We start from the raw sequence: 27,940 nt of genomic DNA, 5'->3' as shown, positions 1-27,940 counted from the left end.
GTTGTGTTCACGATTTGAATAGCGAGAAAATCAGTTAGCCGTGCGTGTGGAGCGCGTCGAATGGTGTTTTGGCTTTAAAGGCGGGCGTTCGTTCGTTCGGTGATCTATGAAATCTAAAAGTGAAAATCGTTGTCAGCATAGATTTTAATATGCTTTGACCTTGAATATCGAATAAATTATATATAACTATATACTTTGACTGCATGAGCAAGAATTTTACCTATATACTATTTTTACTCATTTGCAATAATAAAAAAATCAAAACATACATAAAATTAATATATTAATTAATAATAATAACTTAATATTTAATATGGCAGCAATACTCTGCAAAAGCTACTATCTACCGTTTATTTTCCATATCAATGTTTCTTGTACTACTTGACGAGTTATCAGTTAATATTGATAAACCAATTAACTGACAATTTGTGTCTCAAGAACATACCTTGAATCATATTTTATTTATTTTCCTATTATCATTTTTAAAGAAAAAAAATTGAGAAATCTTGGAAAATATTGAGTTAAAATTATTTTTAATACAAACCAACAACTTGTCTATGTGGCCTCATAGAAGACAGAACTAAATTCCCTGCAGAAACTTATAGAAAATAATGAATTATAAATAATAGTGTATATGATATTTGGACTACATCTATTTCACGTTTAATAATATTATAAAAACATTTTACTAAAAATGCCTTGTTATAAAAAATCTAAGTCCCGCAAAAGATCTTCGAAATTGTCCTGCATAAGTAAGGAAGTCAACAGTTGCAGCGACGAAGAGAAGGAGGTAAGCACTTTTATAGCACTTTTATTCTTATGGAATATGTACTAAAAATAATAGTGAAATAAAAAAAAGAGTAGAATATCTATAAAAATTTTTTGAAAATCGGTTATAAAATATAATTTACTTAAGAATTCATTATTCATTCATTGGAAGAATGGGACGCATTCTCCAGGAATCTAATATTTATGGAAATGTTATTTAATTTATTTTTTATATATGACTTAAAGTTATATTATTATGTTCTTAGAGTTAGTTAGTCTTATATATTATTATTAAAGTTATATTAGAGTATAATATAACGTTATTATAGCCTTAGAGTAATAGATTCCTCGCTTTTGGAGAAGGTTCCTCAGTTCTTTTTTCTTGCAATAAGTGTAACTTCGACGGAAATTGTGTGTGACACTCAATTCTTGATAACGAATGGCCTTGTTTGTAAAACTAATCACATAAATAGCTTTACTATTTACTAGTTATTGTTACACCAACCAGAAACATTCGATGATGACCAAATAGCTGTCAAGTGTAGAGAAAACAGTATACTAACTCCCTAGAAACCGAATCTCATTGCGAGATATCAACTTGTCAGACTGAACAATGTTTAAAACATTGAACTAAGCAAGGTCTAAGGCTGTCCAAATAGATCACACAAATCAATGTTAAAAATGATAGATATTTTAATCTAAAAATATGTGAACTCAGATTAATCACTGGTATCTTAAATGGGAATGCTTCTGTTAAGTACCACATAAGGTGAAACTATTATCTATCTTATCTACTTGTGTCATGCGACTTTCAGAAACGAGTTCAACATTGAAGGTTAACAGCATATATTTGTCAAGGAGATTCTCATCAGGGATCACTATGCATGCAAAGGGAAATCAGAAGCCACCCCGAAATAAATCGATGGAAAATCGTAAAATTATAAATGCATTATGAATGTTTAATATATAAACATAAAAGCATTATTTTAATCTAGAAAATTATCTGAAAGCCCCTACCAAAGTATATTTTTGTTAAAACTAAATACATTAATAATAATTACTAAAAATAACCAGAGTCTTGTTTGAATTATCGAGTTGTACTGAATCGTCTGAGTAGAAGATTGGTTCCACGATGAAGACATGGGCGTGAAAGTCTTCAAATCTATGAAAGCAATAGATTTGTGTGATATGTTATAGTGCTTTTATTACTATATTAGTTGTATTTTTATTTTACAATAATTTACGTTGGTTACCTATACTTAAACATATATTTCATTTTATAAAACGTCCAATATATTGGACCTCTTCAACGGTCATCTTCAGGAAGTTTTTGTGAAGGCAAACAAATGTCATTTTTTGATATGTTACACATATAGAAGTTCATTCAAACTATTATATAGAATACAGTGGACACTCTGATATTAGAACTCTTCGAAATTTTAACGTCCAAAAATTATAACAATTAAATTATAATATAAGGAATTATAAATTGTTTGTAGATACCTTGATGATTAATAGGGAATTACCATACTCGTTATTTTGACTATCTAATTAATAGTTCAATCAAATGCTATAAAAGTAGATATAAATTTTCTCTAAGTATATGACCAAACGTTGGGTCCTACATTGGAGTTTTATAAATTAATCCACAATAACAAACAATATGGATTGTTATATATAAAAAATATATATATATATATATAGAAAATAAAATTAAAATGACATTTTTAAATTAATTTTGTATTTATTTTTGTACTAACACGCGAAACAATGTAATTTTAATTTAGGAGAGTTTACTGTTATATATATTTATATGCAATTTAATTATAATTATATATTTGGCTATAGAAAGCACATTTTAAAAAGTGATTTAATATTTTTATATTAAATAATATATAATGTATACGATGCTTAACTGTATTGATCAGTTGGTTAAAATACTTTCTACCATAATATAACTATCCTATACATATATGCATCCTATACATCTAACCCACGTATACGTTTTTGCAATTCTTTTCACGTTATCTGCACGATAAATCTCCACGGGTTACAAGAATACCAATATAATAATTATTTTTATTCAAAATTTGGAACTACATATTATGGTACAAACTTTTATATATAACTGTTATATATATATATGCATATAAATATATATTTTTTGATACGTAAAAATAGAAGTATCATGCGGAGTATTCTATTATTTCCATATAATTCAACATAATGAATATATATAATTAATTAAAATATATTGTCTTGAATTTAGAAAACTAATAAATAAATAGTTACCACATTTTTTTAAAATTATTATCATTCATGACATCATTAAAAAATTCTATGGATTTTTTGCCATAAATACAAATTCGTTGATATGAAGGGTTCTCTTACAAAATATTAAATGGTCTGAAACTTTGAAGTGATAACTTAAGGTACACATTCTTATCTTGGTAATGTACTATATAGATTATTATTGTTGTTGTAGTCCATAAAAAAGTCCTGTTGTTTATCCCTTGTTCTAGATTCGTGTCTACTTGGAAAACTCTTGAAACGTGGATCCAGTCGGTCCTGAAATTAAATTGAGATGGCATTAAGTTAGCCAGCAAACTTTACATAACTTCAATAAAGTTTTTAGTGGTGTCATATGGAATATATTATACAATAGATTGTAACCTAATCATCGTGTTAAGATTTTGTTTTCATTTACCACCGGGGAGTATACAAGAATAGTACGTTTCCAGAATGGCTGGGTGATAACGGAGTCTTGGTAGATCTGCATAACAGTTAGTCACAGGTGTGCAGTTTATAAAATAATATATATTTTAAAGAAATTAACTGTTTTTTTCTTATTCAATTGTATTAAAAACAGTTCGGATTACAGGAAGAATATGTTTTTAGAGTAGCAGGGTCATAGCAGTGTCTGGTCAGACCTGTTTTAAAATCAATAAAAGTTAGTTAGTGGTATTGTTTAGAAAGTAAAATATATTTTTAAAAAATAAGACTTTTTCTTACCCAATCGTATTCTAAATAGTGCAGTTTACAAGAACATGTTAAAAGCCTTTCAAGATTTGTGTGAATATCGTAAAATTGTTTATATTCCGTTTGTAGTATATTTTTTTTTACAGTCGTCGTAATCCAAACAAAAAGTGGGACAATATATTGCTGTTGTGTCCCGCACGTATGTATGTATAAAATAGATAAGGCCAGGTTTACATCGCTGAGCAAGTTTCGTTCCAAAAATAGACCCCCAAAACAGACTACATGTACAGATCGTTGTAAGTTACAACAACAACAAAGGAATTACAAAGTCGTATGCATGAGTTAAGGTGTGGTTAAGTGATGATAGTGTGAGAAGGAAAGCAGAACGATATCTGTTGACCTGTTACTGCAATTGACGAATCGGCCACAGTGTAACATCGTATATTGAAGCTTCTTTTATAGCCAGAATATAATTGTATTCATATCATCAAATGATCTCCGAAGGACATTTTTATTTTTCTCTTGGAGTGATATCTGCCTTGCTAACATTTCGAAGCTTGTGAGCTTCCTAAAAAATATACAATTAAATATTTTTATTAAAAAAATATTTTTTACATCAAATATTATATTTACTTAATTGATAGTAGGACGTTCCTGGCGATTAGCTTGTCCACAGGCGCTTGCGCTGTTGTTGTTGTTGTAACCCGCCGGGATCTGCTTGTGGAATCGCTTTGGGAGGTGTTGAACGGTACTTGGTCGTCGTAGGTGACGAGTGGCTCCGGGACGTAGACCCAACCGTTCTTGGAACCACTGTCATCTCAGCTGCACGCTGATCGTTGGTCGATCGTTGGCTGTCAAGTGGCGTGGTTGATTCCGTAGACTGGTAGTTCAGAAAATTCGATCTCTAATAATTAATATTTTATTAGGAATAAATTTTTTGAAATTAATTTATAAAAACAAAAAAAAAACAAAAACAAACTAGGATTTGACCAATCGCTTCAGAGAGTATTTATTTGTTGTCTTGTTAAATTTGTTAAATGTGTTGATTTAGACTTATGACGCTATTAAATACTATTAAGTGTACGCATAAACATTATCAATTCGATTGTTTATTGAAAACATAATAATAAAAATAGATATAAAAAGTCAATTTCACAAATAAAGCAAGACAAACGTCAACCACAACACAAATTGATTCCATGCTTTACCCACAGTTTGGTTTGGTTTTTTTTTTAGTTAAGCATTGTCACTTCAAGAGAGCCACATGAAACTGGCATAGAAATTCTAATTAGAACTGAGTTCATACCGCGGTTAGCACAACACAATATCGTATATGTGTATACCAAACACGAACACAAACACAAACGCATTTACGCACATTGCATACGTTTGCATATGTACGTACGGAGCAAGCAGCTGACGAACGAACCGTATGCGAAAGAGAAGCTGAAAAACTAGTTAAATAAAAATAGTATAAAACAAGCAAAGTAAATAAAAAGTCAGTGAAAAATTCAATAAGAGAAGCAGTTAAGTGCTATAGGAGCGTGTTACGTGTTTTTTTTTTCTGCGAGTGAGATTCTTCTGACTGCCGAGATCTTCTATGGCAGCTCTTGTGTTTTGTGCTTACAGTTCTATTTACGCTCTTGTGGATGCAATTTGGTGTAGTAATTTTAATTTGCCGAAAGCGTTTCAGTACTTGCAAGTGAAAAAAGAAAGAGATTTATTTCAACGTTATTGTCGCGAAGTGTGGTTGCGTTACGCATTGGAGGAGCAAGAAAATAGCTCCACACAGAAGCAGCAGCAGCAGCAGACAAGTGACGGTGCCAAACGCTTAGTTTATAATAATTATAATTCGTTTAGTAATAATTTGTCTTGTGCCAATAGAAACGATTCGAAGTTAGCGATTATGTCGAATTTCAAGTCGCGTAATCCGGGCATTGATTTTGCTGCCATCGAGGCATCGGCGGAGGCTTTCGAAGTGATTGATAATTTTGGTGCGCAGCAAAATGTCAATACGAATACTGGATATCAGCACAACTATTATGACATGGCGTACAGCCCCAACGAAATTGTGGAAATCCAGGGGCAAGAAATGCTAGTAAATATCAATATCACAATTCAGTATTTTACTTAATTTATCTTGTTTTTATTTATGTTAAGGCGTAAAGTAAAAATGATAACTGATAACTATTATTGCGCCATTTCATTATTTAACTTATATCGTATGTTAAGATAAGAATTACGTACATTCCCAAAAATTCTATATTTCTAAGCGTTTAGTAATGTTTACTAATTTTTATAATATAAACTAAACGGGGAGAGTTGAAAGGCACAGCACAGCACAGCACTGCCCAGCCATTATTTTCTGTTTTACTTATTATTTTTATTTTGATTCACTCATATGCATTGCTCATTTCTGTATGAATGTGTGTGTGTGTTGCTTGCAGTTGTTTTTCTTTACAATTATCACATATTCTCGTGCTCATACATAAAGCAATTTTGACATTTGCAAAATTTAAAATGTTCTCTTCGTACAGTGATGGCTATAAAAAGTGTAACAGTCTTTTTTATTAAATATTTTAATATCTCAAAAAAATTGTTAAACCTTTTTGGAATATAGAATATTATGGTATGGTCGTGTGCGAGTTCGAGTAAGTTGAGGGTAAATTGAGGGAAATGGTAAATTATGTCGGTATGACAGAGAATGTTGGTATTTACCAGAATTTTGAGTAGGCTAAATTAGACAAAAATTAGAGAAAACTTTTAACCAAAAATAAGTGCAATAAATAAATATTTACATAACTGCAGTACAAAAAATTCCTAGGAAGTTTCAATTTACTTTACCTCAATTTACTCGAACTCGCACACGTCCTATTTCTATATGTTATACTATGTTCTATAATTTCGTGAAAATGAATTAAGTTCATTTCGAAAGTGTTCATACTGCAGCAAATTAAGAAAATCATATGTTTTTTGTTTACAAATACTAATGTTAAAAAATATATGCTCCAAACACCATGTGTATCTGGGAAATTTTAAAAGTTGATTATTATAGTTTATTAAAATTATAGATTATTATAGTTTTAGTAGATTTCAAATATACGAATTATTATTTTCCATTTCATTTTAAACTAACAACAGTTACACTTTTTTTCTCTATATTCAAATTTAAAAGTTTGCACTATTTTCAAAATATTTTCACGATTTTATTAAAATTAACTGTCACTGACATTTATTTTAAAATGTGACATTTTCATTATCTTAACTTTTTCTTTTGCTTAAAATTTATCACAAATGAAGTTGAGTTACTGTAGTGCAAAATGTTTTCTATACTCATGTCTACCAGGTTTTAAACTCCCTTATATACTTTTTTGATTTTATATCTTGTTGTTAAATGTATTACCTTTAATATTTTTTGCTTTCTGCTTTAATCTTCCCAACAATATCCAAGTGACAAATAATAAGATTGACTATACTTTTTTTGTCTTACTACTATTTGAGATATTTGAGACCTAATGGGGTTCTATATATGAAGCTAGATGGTACCACTCAATTAAAAAAACTAGATGAAATGCTTAGTAATTAACTCGTTTGTCAGTTTCAAAAGCTTAGAGGCTGTGGAGGAGATTCGATGGATAATATTGGTATTTATTACCGAGCAATGGTATTTGAGAATTTTCGGGTTAGGCTAAGGCCCCTATGCACTGCGATCAGTTTGATCTATTGTGCACCCCTTTGTATTTAGATATTTACTATCGAACCAGCTCCTTCGGAGGGAGTTTTCGAAGGTCTTCATCCTCTAGTTAGTATGTACCTAAAATTTTGTTTCTTCTGTGGCCTAGTGCATCACAGTTGGTGATCAGATGTTCCATAAACTCTTCCTCATCACAGCAGAATCTGCAAATATTAGTGTCTGATATACCTATTTTATGTAGGTGTTTATTACATGCGGCGTGGCCTGTTAGTGCATCAGAGAGTGACTTTAGACTCTTCTTGCTTAGATTGAGAGCGGTATTTGCTCTTTAGGCATCAAAATTTAGGAATTTTTGGAATGATATAGGCCGTCTATTCCATTCCAGTATTCATTGATACTTTTTTGGATCCATTTTTTTAAATAAATTTACTTAGAATCAACAATTTTATTCAACGATTTAACTCTTTTTATTCACAAGATTTGTTCTTGAAAGTATGAGATTAAAATTAATTATATTAAAATTTTTATCGAACAGTAGTTAATTTCAACAACAAAATTTTTTATTATTATTAATTAATCAAAATTTTTAAATACCATTTTTTTTTCAAAAAAGTTTCTCAATTGAAAATAATAGTTTTTATTAACAACTTCGTTTCTTTCGTCAAAGCGGATGTTAAAAATCAATTTATTTTAAAATTTATATTTATATTTCAAGTAATATTTAATATTTAATTAAATCATGTAACAATCACAGTTCAGACTTAAAAAATAATATTAAAATTCAATTATCTGATAATGACTATCAAATTTGATATGTAAAATTTTAATATTTGTTGAGCAATGCTGTAAAATTTTAAATTTTATACACTTTTGAGATACTCAGTTGACATAAAAGTACTGATCAGACAAGAATCTTTCATTTTACTTATACATACTTTAAATTTATAAGTGACACAATATTTGCTAAGTAATTTTACAAACATTTGTACATATTTAATTAGTTATTTGCCCAGACCGATTGACGTTATCAAATTTGATTCAAAACATTTGTTACTTAAAATATTCCCGAAAAATATTTAAAAATAAACATAAGTAATTAAACCTGTTCACTTAACTCATCAAATTTTAATTGCTCGGAAGTATGATAAGTCGAAGATAATACTTTCATATATAGAACAAATTATGGCAAAGAAAGCCAAACAATGCTTAAAAATATGTAATTTATATATATATATATAATATGTAAAAATCATATAAAAACTACAAATCAGATAATAAAGTTTTTTTTGAATTTTTTTTTTAGAAGTAAACACACTTAACATATCACACAGAATACCATAACTCCCACGACATGGGAGCTATGATTACAGAGAAATTACTCTAAATTTCCGATATTATACTTTTAGAAAGATATCTATCAGATACAAGTATTAAATACTTTACCAATAATCAATCCTTACATTCTCCATATTATAAATCAAAAGTCGTACTGTCTATGTTACGTCTTTGAACGAGTACAATAGACCCAATAAACTATTCATTGTTAAGATTACAGTATATAGTGGCAACCAATAAAAAATTTATAGAAGTTGAACTGGTACTCTATGGTGCAGGTATTTATATGCCGTTCACTAATTATAAATCTATAGTAATATATAATATACTGTTATTTTCCAACCAATCATTAAACAAACTTGGATGTTTATAAACCCATTTAGTTTTTTAAACTAGAAAAGTTCCAATGATTTTGTTTTTTCGTCATCATAACTTGTACCAAAGCTACTTCTGGAGTCACTCAATCTAGACTCACGAACATCTGTTAAGCGGTTGCTTGTACTGATGGAGGTATAGTAAACTAACTAATACTGCTTCTGTTAAATTAACGGGAATTCCGAATTTGATCCTGTTTACATAGCTATGTCATTCCATTCGTCAACAACGTTTATTAAGTGTAGTCGACGACTGCTGGATGTTTTTACTATTTTATAGTCTTAGTAGACTATGTGGTTTTCATTTGCTATCCACTTTTACAGTTATTTTGTGTCTTATGTGTCTTTATAGGATATAAAGGTATGCAGTTGTGCCTTACCTTGCCATCTTAACAACATTATAACGTGTCACAATCTAACAATCTCACTGTAATTCGAAATCTCTGTTAGAGGAATGCTGCTTGCTTCAGTTATAACATTAAGACCACTGCTCTTAATGTCGTCTATTGTGACTGATTTGAAATTAGCTTGATTGTTCGAGAGATGGCAGATGTAACTATAACATATGTTATATCATATGAACTTATTACACTTCTTCATCTCATTTGTTTCATGAATAGCTTTAACTTCAGCTTAGTAGTGAAAGATATTGAAATAATAAACTTCTTGATAATTGTTACCGCTAACTCCTTCAGAGTTGATCACCTTTTGAGCTATTTTGTACACTCACTTAGTACTTGAATTAAATAATAAAAATTAGTTAATATTGATTTTGTTGTCAATGCTTAAAGCAAATAATTTATCAATATTTTTTTAAATATATATGTGTTATGTGAATATATATATAAGTATGCATTTATCTATATAGTCGTATATTTTTCAAAAACTGAAGATGTGAATTCAATCAAAATCCTTTTTTCAGTCTGCAACAGATACGTGTTTCCTAAATCAGAAGTGTTCTAAATTATGTAGTTTTATGAACCTCTCTCGAAAGTGACTTTTTAATAATAGGTGTATATATTATAACATTTACGGAAAAATTTTTACAGCTGTCTTTGGAAATATAGAACAAACTTTGTCTAAATTTATTGTTGACTTGAAATCCGATACTTGGCACTCGCCCTACTTTTTCACGAAAAAACATGGGATGGGAAAGAAATTAAAGAAAAACTGCTTACAGGTATTGTTTCTTATGTAAATCAGAACTTCTATAATACTGACACCTATTTTAGTCTGTTACTTTCTTTTCTCTTAAAAAAAAACTTAAAATTGAAGCATTTAACACTAGATATCGTTTTATGTCTATTTGAACTTGTTTCTCGTTGGCGGTAGATGGAGCGCACCACAAAAAAATCATTTTCTATAATTATATATATTATTGTATATGCATAGGGTACTTGAAAAGTCATTCATTGGAATATCAAGCAAATGTCTTATAGCAAACATTTTGATTATATAAATAATTCTTAGAAACGTGACCAATTGTTTTTGTTGTTAAAATTATTTTTAATAATTTCTTTCATCGGTCTACTTCAAGTCTTATTTCAGTTTTATTTGTAGTGTTGTAAAAATACACAATAGTTACATATTTAATCCAAACTCGTAAACTCTGCATTATTATAGGTATATGCCATTATTATATGACTACCTTTAAAGGTAGTCATAGTAGCTTGGTTGACGCAGATCCTTGGGATATACTGCAGATCCCAAGAAACAAAACAAAACATTGAAAAGCAGGTTCATAGCTTATAACTGATACCTATAGTGTCGTATAGTATTCCATCACTATGTGGCAAAGCCCAAACAATTCTGCTAAAGAGGCAGTCTGTAGTGTTAGTCGAAAAGGTCATAACAAATGTTTTTTGGAATTGCAAAGACGTGTTTGACAACATCGAGAAGGGGCATAAGTTAACTAGGCTATACCATGTAGCATTACTAGATAAATTGAGCGTCATTGTAATCAAAAAGTTTTGATTTATACAGAAAAAAAATCTGACCCAATACATGGATTCATATTTCGGTTGCCGCCATGGCTGTATCTCTTGCACACTATATCTGACTTATATATACTTTGAAAGTAACAAAAAAATATACTTTCAAGAATTGTTGTCATATGGAGAAGTGATAACCATCCCAAGTAGATATATTCAAGACTTTCATGCAACGCACTTTTCCGAGGAGTTAAAAAAGGTGAAGCATGATTTGCCAGGGTGTTTCGAGTTAAGAGTAGGTTATGTCGGCAGAAAAACAACAAAAAAAGAAAAAAAAAAATTTCTTTTATATTTTTTCGAACATCTGTGGTAGTTCCTATTGTTTATATAAGACTACATCTCCCAGTTTGTTTTTTTTTCCATTATTTTTTTTTCTAATTTAATCAGTTCAATGCATTAGTTTTTATAATAAAAAATTATCAGCAAACTTCAGTGAGACTTTATCTGTTTAATAAACAATCTATGAAGTCATCATTGCGATTCGATCTAGTTTCGCTGTTCAAAGATTCGTTATCTCCATTAAGATTCAGTGCATGTCTCGATTTTTCTCTGCGACAATTTTCTGCTTGGAGCTTTTGCGAAGCTTACCTGTTGATTGTTTGTTGTGAATTCTATACTTTTTTTCGCAAAAGTTTGTAAACGAAAACAAAAAAGATTATGATTATGAGTAATTCATGAACAATTCAAAGGGTTCCACTAAGCTGCCATGAATTCCGATAAGAACCCGAGTTCACTTGATTCTATGCAAAGTCATACGACCTCAGAGCTAAAGTATTCTGGGCGAGAACAGAAAAAATCTTTCTTATCAGACTTTTAACACAAATGTTTGTATGCAGACGAGAGTGAGATTAAGCTTTTAATGTTGTTGGCAACTAAATAAAATAATAACAAAAACAAAAACAATATTACGTGCGCAAATAATCATGTAAACAATACGAAAAGACTTGCTTGCACTACGTTTTGTAAGCGCGGCATATGGGATGTTGAGATACTTTAAATATATTATTGTTGTTATTAATATTAATTGCTGTGGTTTTATGTTTTTTTTTTCAAATAGAATATATCTATGTATATTATAATTTAAGTCTAACATCAAATTCCACTAAGAATAAATATATTTTAAATTTTCTGTGTTCAAAATATCGTAAAGATTATTACATTTTTAACTTAAAAATGAAATTTCTCATAGCATATTCACACTGTGTCATTTAGGCGGTTTTGCGCATTAAAGCCACAACGACTGACCATACAAAGTAATTTCATATAAATGAGTTCATTATCAATAAATCAGCTAATTTAAGGCAAAAAATGTCGAATGCAATCCTTAAAAATAAATTTCCCACGGAGGAAAGTAAAAAATTTTAAAATTTGTGTCATATGTTTGATATGTAAAATGTAAAAAAACAACAGTTGAATTGTAAACAAAGGCACTGAAGAAGTAAGTATTTAATAAAATCTTTGTTTTTATTAATTGAATATGTAATTTGTATATAGAACACATATAAATGATTTAATATATCAATTATTTATTTAATTTTTTTGTGTGATATATTATTAAATGAAGTTTATAAAAGTTCTAACACTGCCATAAATGCGCTCATTATAGTGTGAACGTTCACTTATTAATATAAATGAGCAAGTGCCTAAATGAGACAGTGTGAATGTACCACTAAACTAATATAAATTATATTTTTACATAAAGAAAATTATGTGATCCTGAAACGGATTGGTCCATATGCCGAAATCATTCGTCGACAATATCAACTTTGTCGATATTAAAGGCATTCATACTTTTTGTATCTTAAATGTGACTAATTCTTAAACAATTATTGAGTTAATTGTGAAATTGCGTTAATTGCAATAATGTGAACATATTAATAATAGTCTATAATTATATAGATATATTTTCATTCATCGAAAGCTATTATTTATATTATTATGTTATATTGTTGCCACATTGAATTATTTTGAGCCAGTTTTTTACTTAATAGAGGAATTTATCGTTTATGTGTTAGTACTGTGACTAATATTTAATGTAGTTAAGATATAGTTTCATCCATCAAAAGCCACTTTCAAAATATTTTGAAGTAGAATTTTATTAAATAAAGATATTCATCATTTATGTATCAGTAATAAAAATTCCATATAAAATTTCTACTCAATGAATTAATAACGAATATATGTGTTATTTGCAGTGTAAAGGTAGTATTAGTAATCTGTTATGATAATATTATATTTTTATTCATCCAAAGTTAGTTTTTATATAAGCATATGGTTGCCACATATAAATGTTTTCAGACATTTTCTCTCTGAATAACAGCATTCATCGTTTATGTATGGAAAATACGTCTAATTTCAACTCGCGTACGTCGCTATTAAGTGATCTATTATCAAATAGATATATTTTCATTAAACAAACGGCATTTTTTAGATAGTTATATGGTTACCAATTCGAAATGTCACGAGACAGCTACCTTATAAATAATGACATTAATGATATAGTGATTTGATATAGTCTTAATGTGTTTCTACCAGTCAAAAGCCACTCTTAAATTATATAAATAAATTATAATTATATGATTACCACATTGAAAGGTTTCGGATGGTATAGTTCTTCCGAATAAAAATTTTTATCGTTTATGTTTTGGTAATTCGATACAAAATTCCCACTCAATTAGTATTAATTGGTGAAATATGTTGATTGATATAGTGTAAACACATGCCATTAAGTAATCTTCTAACATATAAATATATTTTCAACCAACAAAAGCACTTTTAACTCACTTTGAATTGTGGAAAAATGACGTCTGGCAGCGCTTCACAGCATCTTCAAATGACTTCTTCTGTGTCTGTGTCTGCGTCGTAAGGACCGAAAATATGGCAGCGCTTCTTAAATTTTCCTTGAAGACAAAAAGCTCTTTTTTTCAGCGGCATAATTATGAAAGCTTTTCGTTGGTGGAGGTTTTCATGCTTTTGTGCTGTTGTAGTTGTTGTTGTTGCTGCTGGTGTTCTCGTATTCAAGAGAATTGTAAGCTTGCTTGTTAGTCCAAAGTCGCTTCAGTCTAGTCGCGTTCATATACAATGAAACACGCTTCGAATGCAGAAAGCCAAGAGTTTGCAATGAAATAAATTTTATTTTCATTACAAAATATTTTTATTTTGTAAAATTAACGAATTTAATCAAACGAATATTTTAGATTTTTTTAAGTAGTTATAAAATAAAAAAAAACCAACAACAACAACTGCGCTTTAGAAAAATTATATCAAACGGAAGCAGCGAGAATTAAAATGAATTTAATTTAAAGTTGAAAATCGATTTGTACGCTGGCAGCAGGCGGCAGGCAAGCAGAAATGTTTTCATAAAAGAAAAAATTAAAAAAATTAAAATAAAAAAAAACTGTGATTGAATTTTTTTCTAAAATTATTTAAAAAAAAAAAAATTTATTAAAAAAATTATTTATAATATTGATAATTTTTTAACGCTTTTGATATTCGAGAATCTCATGGTTATTTTCCCAATCAGCCACGCCTTACGTGTTTAATTAAATCTAATATATGAAACATATTAAAATAGATAGGAAAGCAAAAAATAATTAAATAAAATTTTAAATTAAAATTAAATAAATAGTTAATGTGTTGTCTAAATGCACAGTATTTCTATAGACAATACTGAACTTTTGTCTAAGTATCTAGATACTTTTAAGTTGGCCACTTAATATAAACAAAAAATAGTAAACATGAAAAATATCTGTGCGAAGCGCTAATGAGAATAAACAAGTGAATCACTTCATTTCCACTTCACAGTACGAAAAACGCCTTTACAATATACGAAGTTGCTCATTTTGTGCTAATTATTTATTTAATCTTAACTTAATTCAACAAAATCAACGTTTATTCGCTGAAACTGACTGCCAAAGTAATTTTAGTCAAGAAAGAATTAATTTTTTTCAACCAAAAATTTGCTCAAAATATGCTCAACTGAATCTCAAATAAAAAAACTTATTTTTATTTTCAAAATAATTTTATGGACTTGAAAAAAACAAAAAAAATTACTTAAATAAACAAATAAACCAAATAATTATACAATAAAACCACACAAAAAAAAAAACTAGTTGAAATTTTGCAGACCATTTATAGCATTTGTTACAAAAACAACGATAAACAACGTTTATAGTTTATAAAAATACCAAAAACAATCGAATGAACAAATAAATGAACAATAAATTAACTAAATACAATTGGTAATTCAATTACTGGAATCAATTACTTAATGTCAAATTACAGTTACGAACCATTACTTCCTTTAAGTCCAAGAAGTTTAGAACACAAAATGCATAATTGCAATTTTATAAAAAAATCGTAGGAAATTGTGTGATTGTTTCCTTCTACAACAAATTCCAATTCCACTTTCACTTCCTTAGAGTAGTCAATCAATATCAATATTTATTTATTTTGAGTGAACTTCCTGAAACTACTCCCTTTTCGCGCTCCGATCCCCATTACAATATTATAATATGTGCTTTACTAATCTAATGAAACGTTTGTGCTGCTGCAGACGTTCCAGAAAGGATGGCCTTAATGAGGTAAGACCCATAAAAATATCTCATTCGCTAGGGTTATTGTGAATATCCTGCGTGTTGTAACCACGATTTTACGTCATTTCATATTTATAGCAGATTTAATATTAAATTTTTAAAATGTTTTCCTTGGCACTTGTGCACGAAAAACTACAAAACTAAAATAAATAAAATACAAGAAAAAAAAATGCAGAGTATAAGAAGGAAAATTAAACTTTGGGTTCGCCGAAACTGCAGTACACTATATACATATATATTTATTATTATAATTATTATTTTTAAATTAGTTTCCTTCAAATTCCTTTTTAATTTTTTTTTTTTTTAATGCAGTCAAACTTCCATAACTCGAACCAAAAACAGTGCACCAAGGTTTTAGAGAGCAGATTACATACAATTCTACGTCCACACCTCCAACTTCTATAACTCGAATTTCCGATAGGAATATGGAAAAGTGCATTCTATAAGTCGAATTTTTGTTTTAAGTATAAATGCATTTTGCTGTTAGGGGAAGTCCCTTTTTCCAAACCAAATGTTTAAATATGTCTTTCTTATGTTATGTTGCTTCTTTGTGCAAATGCCAATCACTGGTAGCGTGGTTTAATAACTTTCTTAATAACTCTTGAAAATAAAATTTGTACATCAAGCTCTCCTACAGATGACGATGTTATTGAGTACTATAGCTCTAAATTACTGGATCCAATCCAAAGCGCAACGAAAAGTGTTGATGAGGGTTCCGTGGATGTAATTGTTTATCAGCCTTCCAAGAATAAAGTAGAAGACTCATTCAAAATTCCGAATTTTTATAGAATAATTTGGAATCTTTATTTTACTGAAAATAAGAAAAAAAAATTAAAATGCTAAACCCTAATTTTTAAATGTTTCACTTCACTATAACATCTATGCTTTATTTGATTGATCCTCTAAAATCTCCATAAGTTGAACCTTTTCTTTGCAAAATGATACTTCGATTTATGGAATTTCGACTATTTCTATTTTTGCTAACAATTTTAAAGTATGTACTTATGTATGTATGTTATTTTTGATAATTATTTTATCTGAGAACTATACTTATAAAATAGTCAGTAAATTTCTTTATTAATGTGCTCAATTTACAAGGTTGTACAATAAGTTTACAGTACGGAGAGAAGAAACAGATTTTTAACTGCAAAATGACTTTAATTTCAATACAATATCTTTAAACACTAATACACCTATTTGAACAATCCTCAAATGTGTGGATCTCATTTTTGTAGTAGATTTTTTATAGATTTTCTATAGATCGTGTGCTAAAAATGATTTTTCACATAATGAATTTTATCTAGGAAGTTAAAATAACCCAACTGTTGGGTTATACCGGCAATCATAGGGATCCACTTAGGCCCATCGGCCATATCATTATAGTAAGGTATAAAACTTTGAACCTTTCGAAATGCCTACAATATTCTTTAAAGGGAAATCTTGAAGTTGACTGCGATTCTCAGAAGTAGGATTATAGGAATAGAATTTCTAACTTCAAAACCGACTCTATTTTAACAATTCTCGAATTTAGGCTCCCATCTTTAAGGTACATTTCCGATAGATTGCTTGATAAAACTTGATTTCTACGAAAGAATTTTTTGAAATATAAAATAAACTAAAATGTTAAGTTATACTGGCGATCCCAGAACTATTAAGTCAGTGGTTTTAAAACTTCTTTCGACCTTTTGAGATCTCAAAACAGACTAAGATTCTTTAAGATGTAAGTCCCTATCTACTTCTATTTTTTTTTTATAATTTATTTTGAACAGCGGACACAGATGAAAGGCAATTTTTTCTCTTATCGCTTACATTAAAAGCTTACATTAATAATTTGGGTTAGAGGGTAATCTGGCAGAATATTGATGAAAACTGAAATCTTGATTTTTTAAAAGTCTCCATTAATGATTTTTTACATCAAAAAAAAAAAGGACGTAAGGTTTTTTAATAATAAAAACATTAGACTTTAGTTTCTGAATTTCAACTTTATTCTGATTTTCTAATGTATTTATTCTTATGCCCTAACGATTCGTTAACGGTACGTGTGCCTTGCTAGCTCAACGTTAATAATTTCCACCAAGCGGTCAACGTTCTCTCATTATCAATAAGATCTCACAGTCCCGTTGAGTTTATGCGTGAGAATAGAAAATTACTTAAAGTAACTCGATCAGCTAATAAGTTCAAGTATATACACATTACACTTTATCAATTAGATGGAGTGACAAACAGACCTATTGTTTTGATACAGCATCAAGGCGGTATATAATGGCATCCATAGTAATGCAATGACGCATTAAATTATTTTTAATCTTTCTAGAATGCTATAGTTGTTGCTGATAAAGTCTCATATGGAAGTTTTTATGTCATTATTAGTAAATAGGGCAACTATTGTGTACACAGTTTTTTGAAACCTAAAACTCGACGTAAAATATTGCTCATTGTGCCACATAAAACACTTCTTCTACTTAATCTCCCTTGGGTTATGCGCCGTTTTCCAAAATTATGTCATGTATTTTTAGACCCATTTCTGGTGTTACTGTAGTTTTTGAACTTTCTGCATGTGAATCGTTTTTAGTACTTATTTTAACATATCTAAATAAACTAACTTACTTGCAAAGAACTGTTTCTGAAGAAGCGGATTGCAGATGCACCTAACACATTACCTATTTTGGTTTGAATATCCATTGCCTGAAAACTTTTTTTTATAAATAATGATGTTTAAGTCTTTCCATCGATATAAACTGCACTGAGATTTGAGAAATTTAAATATGGAAAAGCAATTTTGGCAAAGTTACTAATGAGAGATGAGAGAGAAATTAAAATGCTGTTAACGTCTTAGTTTTATCATTGACGAATAGATACTGCTCCGCGAAAATATGTATAATATAGTAATTGCATTAAGTCTATGTCAAAATTTTATTTGATAACTTTGAGAACTGGGAGATATCTCTAAGTTAGAACAAAATGACACACATATACACACAACCAGACAGACCGAACATATATAAATTGATTCACCTTGTCATCTGACCTAATATATAAATATATGTACATAATTAATATAGTTTATTCCATCTGCCATTTTGCATTACAAATACCTTCAAAAATTTTACATACCTTTATTCATAATAGTGCGAAGGGTATAATGAGATACAAAACAAAAAAAATACTACAAAAATAAAAGAACATTAGCTGCCAAAAGTACTTGAGGTGAAGGCATTTGGTATTACAAATGCCATAAAAATAATTTACTAAATTTCTTCTGTGTTTAAGCAAATGAAATTTTACTAAACAAAAATTGCCGGCAAATGGCTAAGAACAGAAAATCAAATTCAAACATTATGAAAGCTACTTTATGAAAATTAAAAAAAAAATTGTGTATTTATATAGTTCCATTTTGTAATGATCAATAATAATGCACTACCCACTCAAAATACTTAATAGCTTATATGAAGTGAATATGTATCACAGGTGGTTTGATGTACATATTAAATTAATGCAAGAGATAGTGGATCCATATAACCGTTTATGACTGAAAACAGATGTTGGCCCACTGTTCCCTATATAAAACTTCTTGACCTGCTTGTTACATAAAGTCCTCTATAATCCGTTTCTTTAAAATCACGTCAGTCACCGGTTGTCTTACTCACCATAAAGTTTAGATATTTAACTCAGCATCTGAGTTGAGATATCAACTCAGAGTTGATAGTACTGTATCGTGTTTTCGTCTGCAGAATAGTTTAGTTGTACTTGTAAATACTAAGTGATGACTCTTCAGATCGCATTGAATCTTCATTTCTTGAAGAAATTCTAAATCGTTAATCATCTTTACTGAGAAATTCTGTGAAGCCTAGGTTTTATGTAGATGGTTTTAGTTTCAAGCCTGACTTGTTTTTTGCTTCATCACTTTCCGCATGACCTCTCTGTCCTGACAGCCATGTTAAGGTCACTTTTTGGTCTAACATATGAAATCAACTAAAACACATTTCACATATTATGGAATATATAAATATTTTTAAATCAAAATAGGTTCCTATTTTGGTGAACAATTTATCATATATATCATATTATGTACAACTATCATATGTATCATATCATGTGTATCGTATCGTATTTACCGTAAATATATATAAACCAATTTTTACTTCTAACATGTATGAAACATGGACGAATTAGTTCAATAAGACACATTAATTTGAGGAACTACTGAATAAGTTCTTTATAAATAAATAGTTCATTTACCTCAGGGAACTAGTTTGCTCTTTTGTTATGCATATCTAAAGCAAAAATCGGTTTTCTTATATGATTATACTATTATAAATTACTGACAACTCTCAAAATCTTATGCTTAAGATACAACTTTGAATGTAAAAGAAAATCTGAAATAAAAATAAATATCTGATAACATCAATTACTCATTATCTGTATAACTTAATGAATAATACTTTTTTATATTTTATAAACCAAATCGTAATCTGTTTTTCGTAGTTAGTTATTCTTAGAAAAATTAGTAGCTCATATAATTATAAAAGCAGTGTTATTAAGTGTTAAAAACACTTAATAATTTGTTTATTTGTATGTTTAGTTGTAGACCTATTATCGTATAGATATATCAATCCATTTACTATTGAAACTAATAAACTAATTTAATTGTTTTACGATCCGATAGTTTGAAATTTTGATTATAACATTTCCTCACATTTTTGAAGCCAAGGCCTTTTCACTATCTAGAACAGTTGTGGTTTGCATTACACATATTTTTTTACGATATACATATGCTTATATATCTTTCTTTTTCATTAATTATATTAGATAATATGTTTAAAGAAGTTGCTTTGTTTAAATTATTAGACATTAAACATAGACATTAAACAAGAGAATTTTCTTGTTCTTTATATATCAAATTGCGTCATACTATATTCTAAAAACATTGTCTATAATATATCACTTTTTGTCTTTGTTATTTTTTTAAAAACCATACTTAATCAGAGAGATATCAGATAACACCTGACAATAATCAGTGTTGTCAAGGCTCAAAATACAAATAGTGACCTTCGTAAAGAGTAAAAGGAATTGAATACTTTTTATACTCCTTAGTACTATGGTACTTATCATTTTATAGTTAAAATCTTCTAAAAGTTCTGGTAGGACTGCTGTTTATAAAATGTAATCCACTTAATCCGCCACTCTTATCAATCTTATTAATCTGCCACTCTTACAATCATCAATTACTCTCTTTCCATAACACTGCCTTTAGGTGTTACTTCGTAGATTAAACTTATTTTTGCTTTTTTTTGTCTTTGGATCTATATTGAGAGTATATATTGAAAGTGGTGTACTTTAATATTAATTTAATAAAATAAGTTATATCACTTTAGGTACTAGAGATATATATTTTTAATAGTAAAAAAGAAAATTGGGTCTTCTATACGAATGAGAGATGTTGCAGTTGGTGTTAAAAACTTTTAGAACGAGAGTGTTCATCCTACTCTTATTATTTCATTATTCCATTTATAAGTAAAAAATAAAATATTTAATAAGTCTAAATAAATCTTTAAAGTAAAAAAAAAAATACAACTATTAACCACATTTTACACCACTTTTAAATGCTAAAAGTGCTGCAGTGTTGCAGTAGCACTTTTTTTAAATTACTTTTTTGAATTTAAAGAATTATTTTTAATATAATTATACTTTTGTCTTGGTTTTACGTTTTCCTTTTTGGAATGTGTCAATATATCTTATATATCAGGTTTTGACTTTATCTACTATTTACATTGATGCGATTACATGTATTGATTATATGTATGCGAACTAATATTATAAACATTATTTGAACATTTAAAATTGACGAATAATGTATATACCTAGTTCAGAGTTTTTGGAAGGATAGGCGTGATTCTGATCTCTCTCATGCAAGTACATTTAATTTACCTTCGAATTAAGCTTAACTTTGCTAATTTGGAATGCACTGATCCAGAGTATAATTAATATATTTTCATTATATTGTGGGGAAATCAAACATTAAATCGTATTTAAGCCATATATGTAATATGTAGTATTTCTAATCTGTTTAAAGAGAAAAACCCAATTTGCAATGTTCAGTCTATCAGTTAATATAAAAACATATGCGGGGCACAATTTTCGAGCTAATCGAGTAAACCTTTCCACAGGGATTTTTTTTTACGATTCCAGGTAAATAAAGTTACCAAATGAATGAAATTGGTTGACTATATCATAACCCTCCAGTCCTCTAAATTTTGGATAGTGTCATTTGTTGTGTTTATGTACGAGACTAGATACATTACATTGCTTGCAATTTTAATTTAGTATTAGTATCTGGTAACGAGATTGTTTTTGGATTTTTCTCTTATGAGTTTCGCACATTGATTGCAGTGATGTCAGAGAACATTTCCAAACTCTATTTTCTTATTAAGCAAACTTATTTAGGTAACATGTAAGCCTGTTTGCAGTACTTTTCCTTTTTAATTCATTGATAATTACAGCAAAAAATTCGTTCAAAATAACAAGCCATAATAAATGATTACCGATTATTATTAAATGCATTTAAAACATTCAATGCATTTTTTATTCAGATCAATGAACTAATCTTATCGGCTTATGTTGATGCCATATTCAGCATTTACTTTAATACTTAAACACAATATTATAAATATTCTTTTGTTCAGAAGCTTGTTCTGAAACTGAATACTTGGATTCCCATACTTGGTTAGGAAAAAAACTGCTGTACGAGTATTGTTTCAGTTCCCAAATAATTTGTATAAACAATTAAATTCAATTGCAAAGCTGACATGCGAACATTTTTCATAGTTTTAAATAGTAAGAAGGTTAAGTGCATTTATTTTATTTTCTATTAATTTGCATGATTATTGTTTTTATTTTAATGAAAAAATTTTTTTTTAAAATCTTTATTCTATTTTATATTGAACCAAGGTAGAAATTTCTTGGTTCAAGACGTGAACACGATAACTCGTATTGAAGAATTAAAGGAGGAGTATCGTTAATTTTAATAATAAGTAAAATAATAAGTATATATTATATGTTAAGTAAAAATTAATTATTAATAATAAGTAAAATATTAGGTTTAAAAGAAAATTATTCAAGAAAAAATCTTTTTAAGAACCTCAACACTCTAAAAGTGCACTATAGATCAAGCTGGTCGCAGTGCAGAAAGGCCTTAGCCTAACCCATAAACCATTACTTTAATATTCTAAAAATCTTTTGATTTGCATGGATATAATTAAATAGTTTTGTTTTTACAAGACTCTTTAAGCATGATATTTATAAAATATAGCTAGGTTTTGGAACAGTCTTGCTTACAATTGCTTAGATGAGGTTTTTGGTTCAATTATTGTAATAATTCTCTTTATATAGTATTTAAAAATTAATTTAATTAGTATCTTTTAATTGAATTTATTATTAATAATAATCTTACACAATTTGTGTAAATTCATTTTTTGATTAGATCGTCATTAACACCCTGATATCTTTCAAATATTTTCGCTTAAAAATTTTCCATCTATCGTGCACTTTATTTCTACCATCGGCTTTCAAAGTCGAACTACCCACCCACTGTTTCATTCGACAAAAATACTCAATTTTAAGCATGTATGCAGTCTATTAAGTATGCAGTCTATTAAGTATAGCGAAGTTGTGGTCCTTAGGTCCCGCATCACTTCTTTGTTTATATACAATTTTTACACAATAATTAAGTACTATTTCAAAAGTTAGCTTTAATTTATATACTCTCAAATTTTTTGTAGAACTTTTAGAAGATTTCAAAGAGATATCCATAGCAGTTCCAAGGCGGTTTGATTTTTTAATCCCCTAAAATTTTTCTGTCGTCGAAAGCATCTACTATCAACTAGATAGTAATATCGACAAATTGATTTATTTAGTCTCTGTTGTTATTAAAATTCGACTAAAAATTTTATCACGCTTTTAAAACAGATAAACTTAGTAAACAGATAAATAAACGAGCCAGATAATAACATTATGAGGAATTTTATGCACTAAGAAAGGATCAGTGCGATTTAGAATTCAATGATTTTTGTTAAAGTAAATCGGTATTAGTTTGTGGTTGGCAAAAAAAATGAAATAATAAATTTTAAGTAAATCTACTTGATCAAACCACTTAATCACTTTATCAGAAACACGGTCTTCCGCTATATCTTCTTTCTTTAACTTTCACTTTAAGCACCTTTTCCGCTAGAACATTGTTATCCATCCTTATGACATGCTTAAGCAAATCTACGTTGAAGTATCATATCATCTCAGTGAGATAGATCGTCTAAATTTGGAAATTGCAGAAGTAAATGGGAAAATTAATTTAAAGTAAATCTAGGTTAAAGACATTACCAACTCAGTGAGATAGATCGTGCAGGTTTGGGGAAGGCAGAAGAAAAGTAAATAATGCGTTAAAGTACCTTACAATTTCAGTGACCCATAATGTTAATTAATTATAAATGTGTGTATTGTGAAACAATTGGGACAGAGGTTATTCAAATAAATAACGTCCAGTTTAGATATACAGCAAGAAATATAACATTAAGTGCTAAGTGAATCTAGGCTATATGTTAGAATTTTACCAACTCAGTGCGATAGTTTCTTATATCAATTGGTTGTAAATTTGTAAGTGTTAAAAAACAATTAGATCTACGTTATGCCAATAAGAGGTTCAGTTTAGAAATAAGTAATGGATAGGTGGGTATACTTTAGTCGTTAAAATATGTAACAGATATAATTTTTTCACTGAATTTTTTTCAAGATAAGAGCAAAGCATTAACAACACAATTAACAGTCATTAATATCAAAAAAGTATAAAATATTTATATATGTTTTATTGGTCCCTTTTCGATAAATAATTATAGATATACAATACATTTCCATTAGTGGAAATAGTCAGTGACTATGACTTTGACCTATAAACAGTAAAGGTGTTCGTTTTTATAACTTCAGTTATTGATTTCACCTACTGAACTGTGGGCCGCTTTATTTGTTGGCTGTACTTTATGGTTCTAAAATAACTGAAATATCTGAAATGATCAGGTATTTATACTAGAGCAAGTGCCTGTCATAAATTCTTTACAATTTTTATTAAAAGATACTCATGCCGAATAACTTGTGTCTTTTCAAATTATCAACAATTTTATGCGCTCCTATAATCAAAATGTTTTCAATTTGCAATTTAAAGTTCAATTTTAGCACAATTTTTGTTTATGGAGATATGTTTGACATTCTTTTGCCAATCAAAAAAAAAAACAACAGAAAAATTTAATATCACTTTCGGTGCTTGCCTAGAATTTATAATTCATTTATTGGCAAAAGGGGCAAGGTTAACTATAAACTTATGCACTCGAACTTTTAATAAATAAAATTCGTATTTTAGCACCCATCCAAAAAAATGTACACAGTAGTACTCATCTATTAGTATTTGTATCTTGTATCTTGTATCTAGTATCTGCGCTTTGCTTTTAGTGTGACGAGTATTCACTCGTCGCTAGTACAATGGCGATGACGACATTTTTTATAATAATTAAAATGAATGATTTTAAAGTGACTAATACGCAAACATCTCGAAATTCTGTTTATAAAAATTTTAAAAATATTTTATTTCCAATTTATCCAAATATTTCAAATTAAATTAACGCAATTTATCAGGTAAGCAAGAATAAATTTGCTTATTACTACGAAACGCCAAAATCAAGTTCCCCAAAAAAGGCGTGTGTTTTACCAAAAAATTTGTTGAATGTTTTTATTGTTGATTTTTTAAATTGTTTTTTGTTTTGTCATTTGTCGTTTATTTTACTTTTAATTATTTTTTATATATTATTTTTTGTTTTTTTTTAATAATTTTATTTTATTTGAGTTTTTGTGTCATTTACTCACTTTTGGTTTTAAACAAATTGGTATCTCAGTTATGCTATTTGAATGCTTAATACATTGTGATATCACACTACCGTACTCGCTCGATATAAGTGAGCTTAAATGATTGTATAGTATAGTTCATAGCCTCAAGAATGATAGGCCCAGAAACAATCTGTGGTCTAGGCAAAAGAACTCTACCTATTCTTATGAATGATGCAGAGAAAAAAGAATGAAAACTGTATCAGGACTCTCTCAGCCTAAAATGATGTTAGGGACTTACAGCCTAAAACGCTTCAAAGATTGCTTAGCACAATCAAAAAACAACCTAAGAATTATTACGGGATTATTGACCGGTCATTGTAAATTGAATAATCACCTATCGAAGTTGGAGTATAGCTGGAAATAAGATCGCATTGCAAAAATTATAAACAATAAGTGGGCAGTGCTAGGTATCAATGTTATCAACGTCGTTACCAATGTATTTATATGGGCATAATATTTCTACTCTATTGAAACCACTATCTTGAAATTTTTTTTAAAACATCTATATTTTGCATTGAATATCATAAATAAAGAGAATTAATAAATATTCAAATCGTTTGCAGATATATATTTGATTTTCAAAATATATTTTTTAAAACTTCTGGAACAGTTCGTATTTCTTTAATTCATCAACGTTCTTTCAAACATTTTTCTATATTCTTTTTAATTGAATTCTATTTCGTTTTTATTAATATTGATATTAATGTTTATAAAACTCTTTCTTTTTTTCTAGAATACCTATTACGATTACGTAGATTTGACTCCAATTTATGCAAACCATGATGTATTCGATTTAAAAGATGGTACCAGCTTCACATTTACCGGCTATATTATTCCCAACTGTGAAAGGTATTAAACTTATAAAATAATTTAATTTTTAATTTAGAAAGTAAAATATTTTCTATACAGATTCTCCATAAACTTTATTCTGAACAATCCATCAAAAGATGTAGCACTCCATATCAATCCACGGTTACCTCAGAATTATATAGTACGTAATACTAAGGTTAATGGCGTATGGGGACGCGAAGAAGTTGCTTCAGCGCTGCCATTTACCTTGCATCGCGGTGCAAAATTTTCGATACAAATTCTCCTGACAGAGAGTTGTTACATGATTTCTGTAAATGGACATCATTTTGCTGAGTACGCACATCGTTTACCCTATAAGTCTGTACGCATAATCGAGGTAAAAGGTGATGTTGATAATATCGATATGGAGCGTATTGAAGCTGAAAGTTATCCGGAACGTTTAAGCGAATCACAAATAAAAGATATACGTTTGGAATTAAAACTTCCCCAAACAAATGAAGAGGACAAAGAAAATATAGACGATATTGATGGACATATACCGCAAGAATGGCGTATAATACGTTTAGCTACTCAAAAAGCAGAATCTGTATCTGAAGAAAATGCGGGCTTATCAATGCCGTACTATGGACGATTACAGCCAAAATCTCTTATGGTGGGACGGTGTATAAAAATAGAAGGCCGCATTAAATTGTTACCGCATTCATTTTACATTAATTTACAACAAGGTCAAAATATATGGCCACATCCATTAATCGCATTCCATTTCAATCCACGTTTCTCAAAACAAAGTGGAGCGATTGGTAGTGCGATTGTATGCCGTAATGCTTGGTATAATGGCAGTTGGGGACGTGAAGAACGATCTATACTTGATACAGATTTACGACCTGGCAAAACATTTTGCTTGTCCATTGTGTGTTCACCAGAAGGTTTTGAAGTTTATGTTGATCGTAAATTTCTCACGAGATTTAATTATCAATTGGAGCCTGAAATTGTTGACACCATTTATATACAGGGTGACATTAAGTTGTGGGATGTGTTTTTAGAAAATAATAAGCTTTTTAACGGCAAAAGTCGTTTGTACGAGAATAGTTCATTTTTGGAGTGCGACGAATCCTGAATTTTATACTAAAACCTTTGTTACGATGATACTGAAAAACAGGAGTCAATAAACGATAAGGGTAAACTAATAATAGTAAGTTCTTATCCATTTTATTTTATGTCTTTACACTTTTTATTAACTATTTTCATTTATTATTTCTAGATTCCTGTCTTTGACTGTAACATGGCTGTAGCAAGTGAACTTAAAAAAATATTAGAATATCTATGCTTATATATATATACATATATAAATATATTTATCTATACATTATATGTAACAAAATTGTTAAGTACTTGATTCGGAACTTTGACGCGAAAACATACACATTTATTTTTAACTAAATAATTGTTTCATTTCAAATGAACTTCATT

General features: G+C 28.9%; 1 protein-coding gene and 1 long non-coding RNA gene across 8 annotated transcripts; one reads left to right on the top strand and one right to left on the bottom strand.

The window, feature by feature from the left end:
• Positions 1-488: 488 nt before the first annotated feature.
• On the top strand, positions 489-27,940 carry LOC119687120 (galectin-8-like). Of its 5 annotated transcripts, XM_038101319.1 has the most exons (5): positions 5,475-5,567; positions 5,632-5,845; positions 26,394-26,509; positions 26,570-27,662; positions 27,732-27,933. In XM_038101319.1, the coding sequence occupies exons 2-4, from the start codon at positions 5,654-5,656 to the stop codon at positions 27,585-27,587; spliced, it is 1,326 nt and encodes a 441-aa protein (XP_037957247.1). In that variant the 5' UTR covers positions 5,475-5,567; positions 5,632-5,653; the 3' UTR covers positions 27,588-27,662; positions 27,732-27,933. The 5 variants fall into 5 exon arrangements, with proteins under 5 accessions (XP_037957248.1, XP_037957246.1, XP_037957247.1 ...); XM_038101320.1 differs by lacking the exons at positions 5,475-5,567; positions 5,632-5,845 and adding an exon at positions 489-790 and having other exon boundaries at positions 27,732-27,931; XM_038101318.1 differs by having other exon boundaries at positions 5,267-5,845; positions 27,732-27,940.
• LOC119687122 lies at positions 3,349-6,032 on the bottom strand. 3 transcript variants are annotated; one of them, XR_005253094.1, is made up of 4 exons: positions 5,995-6,032; positions 4,381-4,651; positions 3,781-4,315; positions 3,349-3,698 (listed from the first exon to the last, which is right to left on the bottom strand). It is a non-coding gene; the product is annotated as an uncharacterized LOC119687122 (long non-coding RNA). The 3 variants fall into 3 exon arrangements; XR_005253093.1 differs by lacking the exon at positions 5,995-6,032 and adding an exon at positions 4,960-5,096; XR_005253092.1 differs by lacking the exon at positions 5,995-6,032 and adding an exon at positions 4,956-5,095.

The sequence above is a fragment of the Teleopsis dalmanni genome, chromosome X, assembly GCF_002237135.1.
Source record: "Teleopsis dalmanni isolate 2A chromosome X, ASM223713v2, whole genome shotgun sequence".
Classification (NCBI taxonomy): Eukaryota; Metazoa; Arthropoda; class Insecta; order Diptera; family Diopsidae; genus Teleopsis; species Teleopsis dalmanni.
The sequence above is the reverse complement of the archived record's forward strand: the minus strand, read 5'-3'. Positions and strand labels throughout refer to the sequence as shown.